This window comes from Nanorana parkeri, unplaced genomic scaffold, assembly GCF_000935625.1.
Source record: "Nanorana parkeri isolate BGI_ZX_2015 unplaced genomic scaffold, ASM93562v1 scaffold198, whole genome shotgun sequence".
Taxonomy (NCBI): Eukaryota; Metazoa; Chordata; class Amphibia; order Anura; family Dicroglossidae; genus Nanorana; species Nanorana parkeri.
Window position 1 is genome coordinate 145,397 of NW_017306466.1, and position 1,017 is coordinate 146,413.

At 39.5% G+C, this 1,017-nt stretch overlaps 1 protein-coding gene across 3 annotated transcripts in view; it reads left to right on the plus strand.

Annotated features, from left to right (window-relative positions):
- Positions 1 to 844, plus strand: part of HSPH1 (heat shock protein family H (Hsp110) member 1) — a 26,505-nt gene extending 25,661 nt beyond the window's left edge. For all 3 annotated transcript variants that reach the window (XM_018555484.1, XM_018555483.1, XM_018555485.1), the window contains one exon: positions 549 to 844. In XM_018555484.1, coding sequence (XP_018410986.1) covers positions 549 to 749 — 201 coding nt within the window. In that variant the 3' untranslated portion in view covers positions 750 to 844. The remainder of the gene's footprint in view (positions 1 to 548) is intronic.
- The last annotated feature ends 173 nt before the right edge of the window (positions 845 to 1,017 follow it).

A 1,017-nucleotide genomic window follows, 5' to 3' on the forward strand; every position in this document is an offset into this window, starting at 1 on the left:
TGCTGTAGGAAGTAAAGAGAATCTCTCTTGACATGAATGATGAACACAATAAAAACACTTCTTTTTGTAGGGAAGAGTTAGAATCTATCAGTTGTTTGTTGGTATACATTTCCTTACTTTCTGCTGTGACACTGGGATATCTCCCCACTGTGGACACTGGCAGTAATAAATGATGGAAGATGTTCTAACTCCACACTGGAAAAGATATAAATTGTGACCAAAGTTCTACATAAGTAGGTTTTACTCAGCGTTCCCCATATGTGCACTTTGTTGGACGCTTCTAATGATTTATATTCTGGAAGATGCAGCAGAAGTATTGGAAAGCAATGCAGGGTGAGCGGAACTGAGAACTAGAGGAGAGACATGAGACTGTTTCTAGTTCTGAGATATAAGCGGCTGGTGATTGGACCGGCTTTGATTTATGTTAGTTGGGTGAATGAGCCCTTCAACATTCAGTCAACACCGCAGAATGATTCTCCAGTTATAGTTCACTCATGTCTGATGTGATGTCGGCAAACTGATGATTTTCCTTTCTTCTTTATATTTAGTCATTGGACAGCACTTGTCATCGTATAGTCACACAGCCAAAGCCGAATGTAGAGTCTCCCAAGTCAGAAAAACCTGTAAATGGTATGAACCACAAGGAGGACATCAATACAGAGAAAAGCAAAACGGTCCCCCCTCCTCCTTCACAGAATGGAGAATGCCATCCAAATGGGAAAGAAAACGTCGACATGGACTTGGATTGATTGGGCCTAACCCCCATTTCCTCTTACAGGGACTCACTGGAATCTGTTCCCGGTTCTTTTAGCTCATTACAGGTCACATTTGGAAATGCAGATCTGTTTGATTTTTTTTTTTTTTTCCTTTTGTTCCATTTCTGTATGTTGTGACCAAACATTGTCTACGAGTCTATTTATTATAACATGGAATTTTAGAATGTGTTGTGTTTTTTTAAGTTTTCTGTATGTTTGCACTGTATATTATATGGCACGGGACTAGATTAAGAGATTCCTT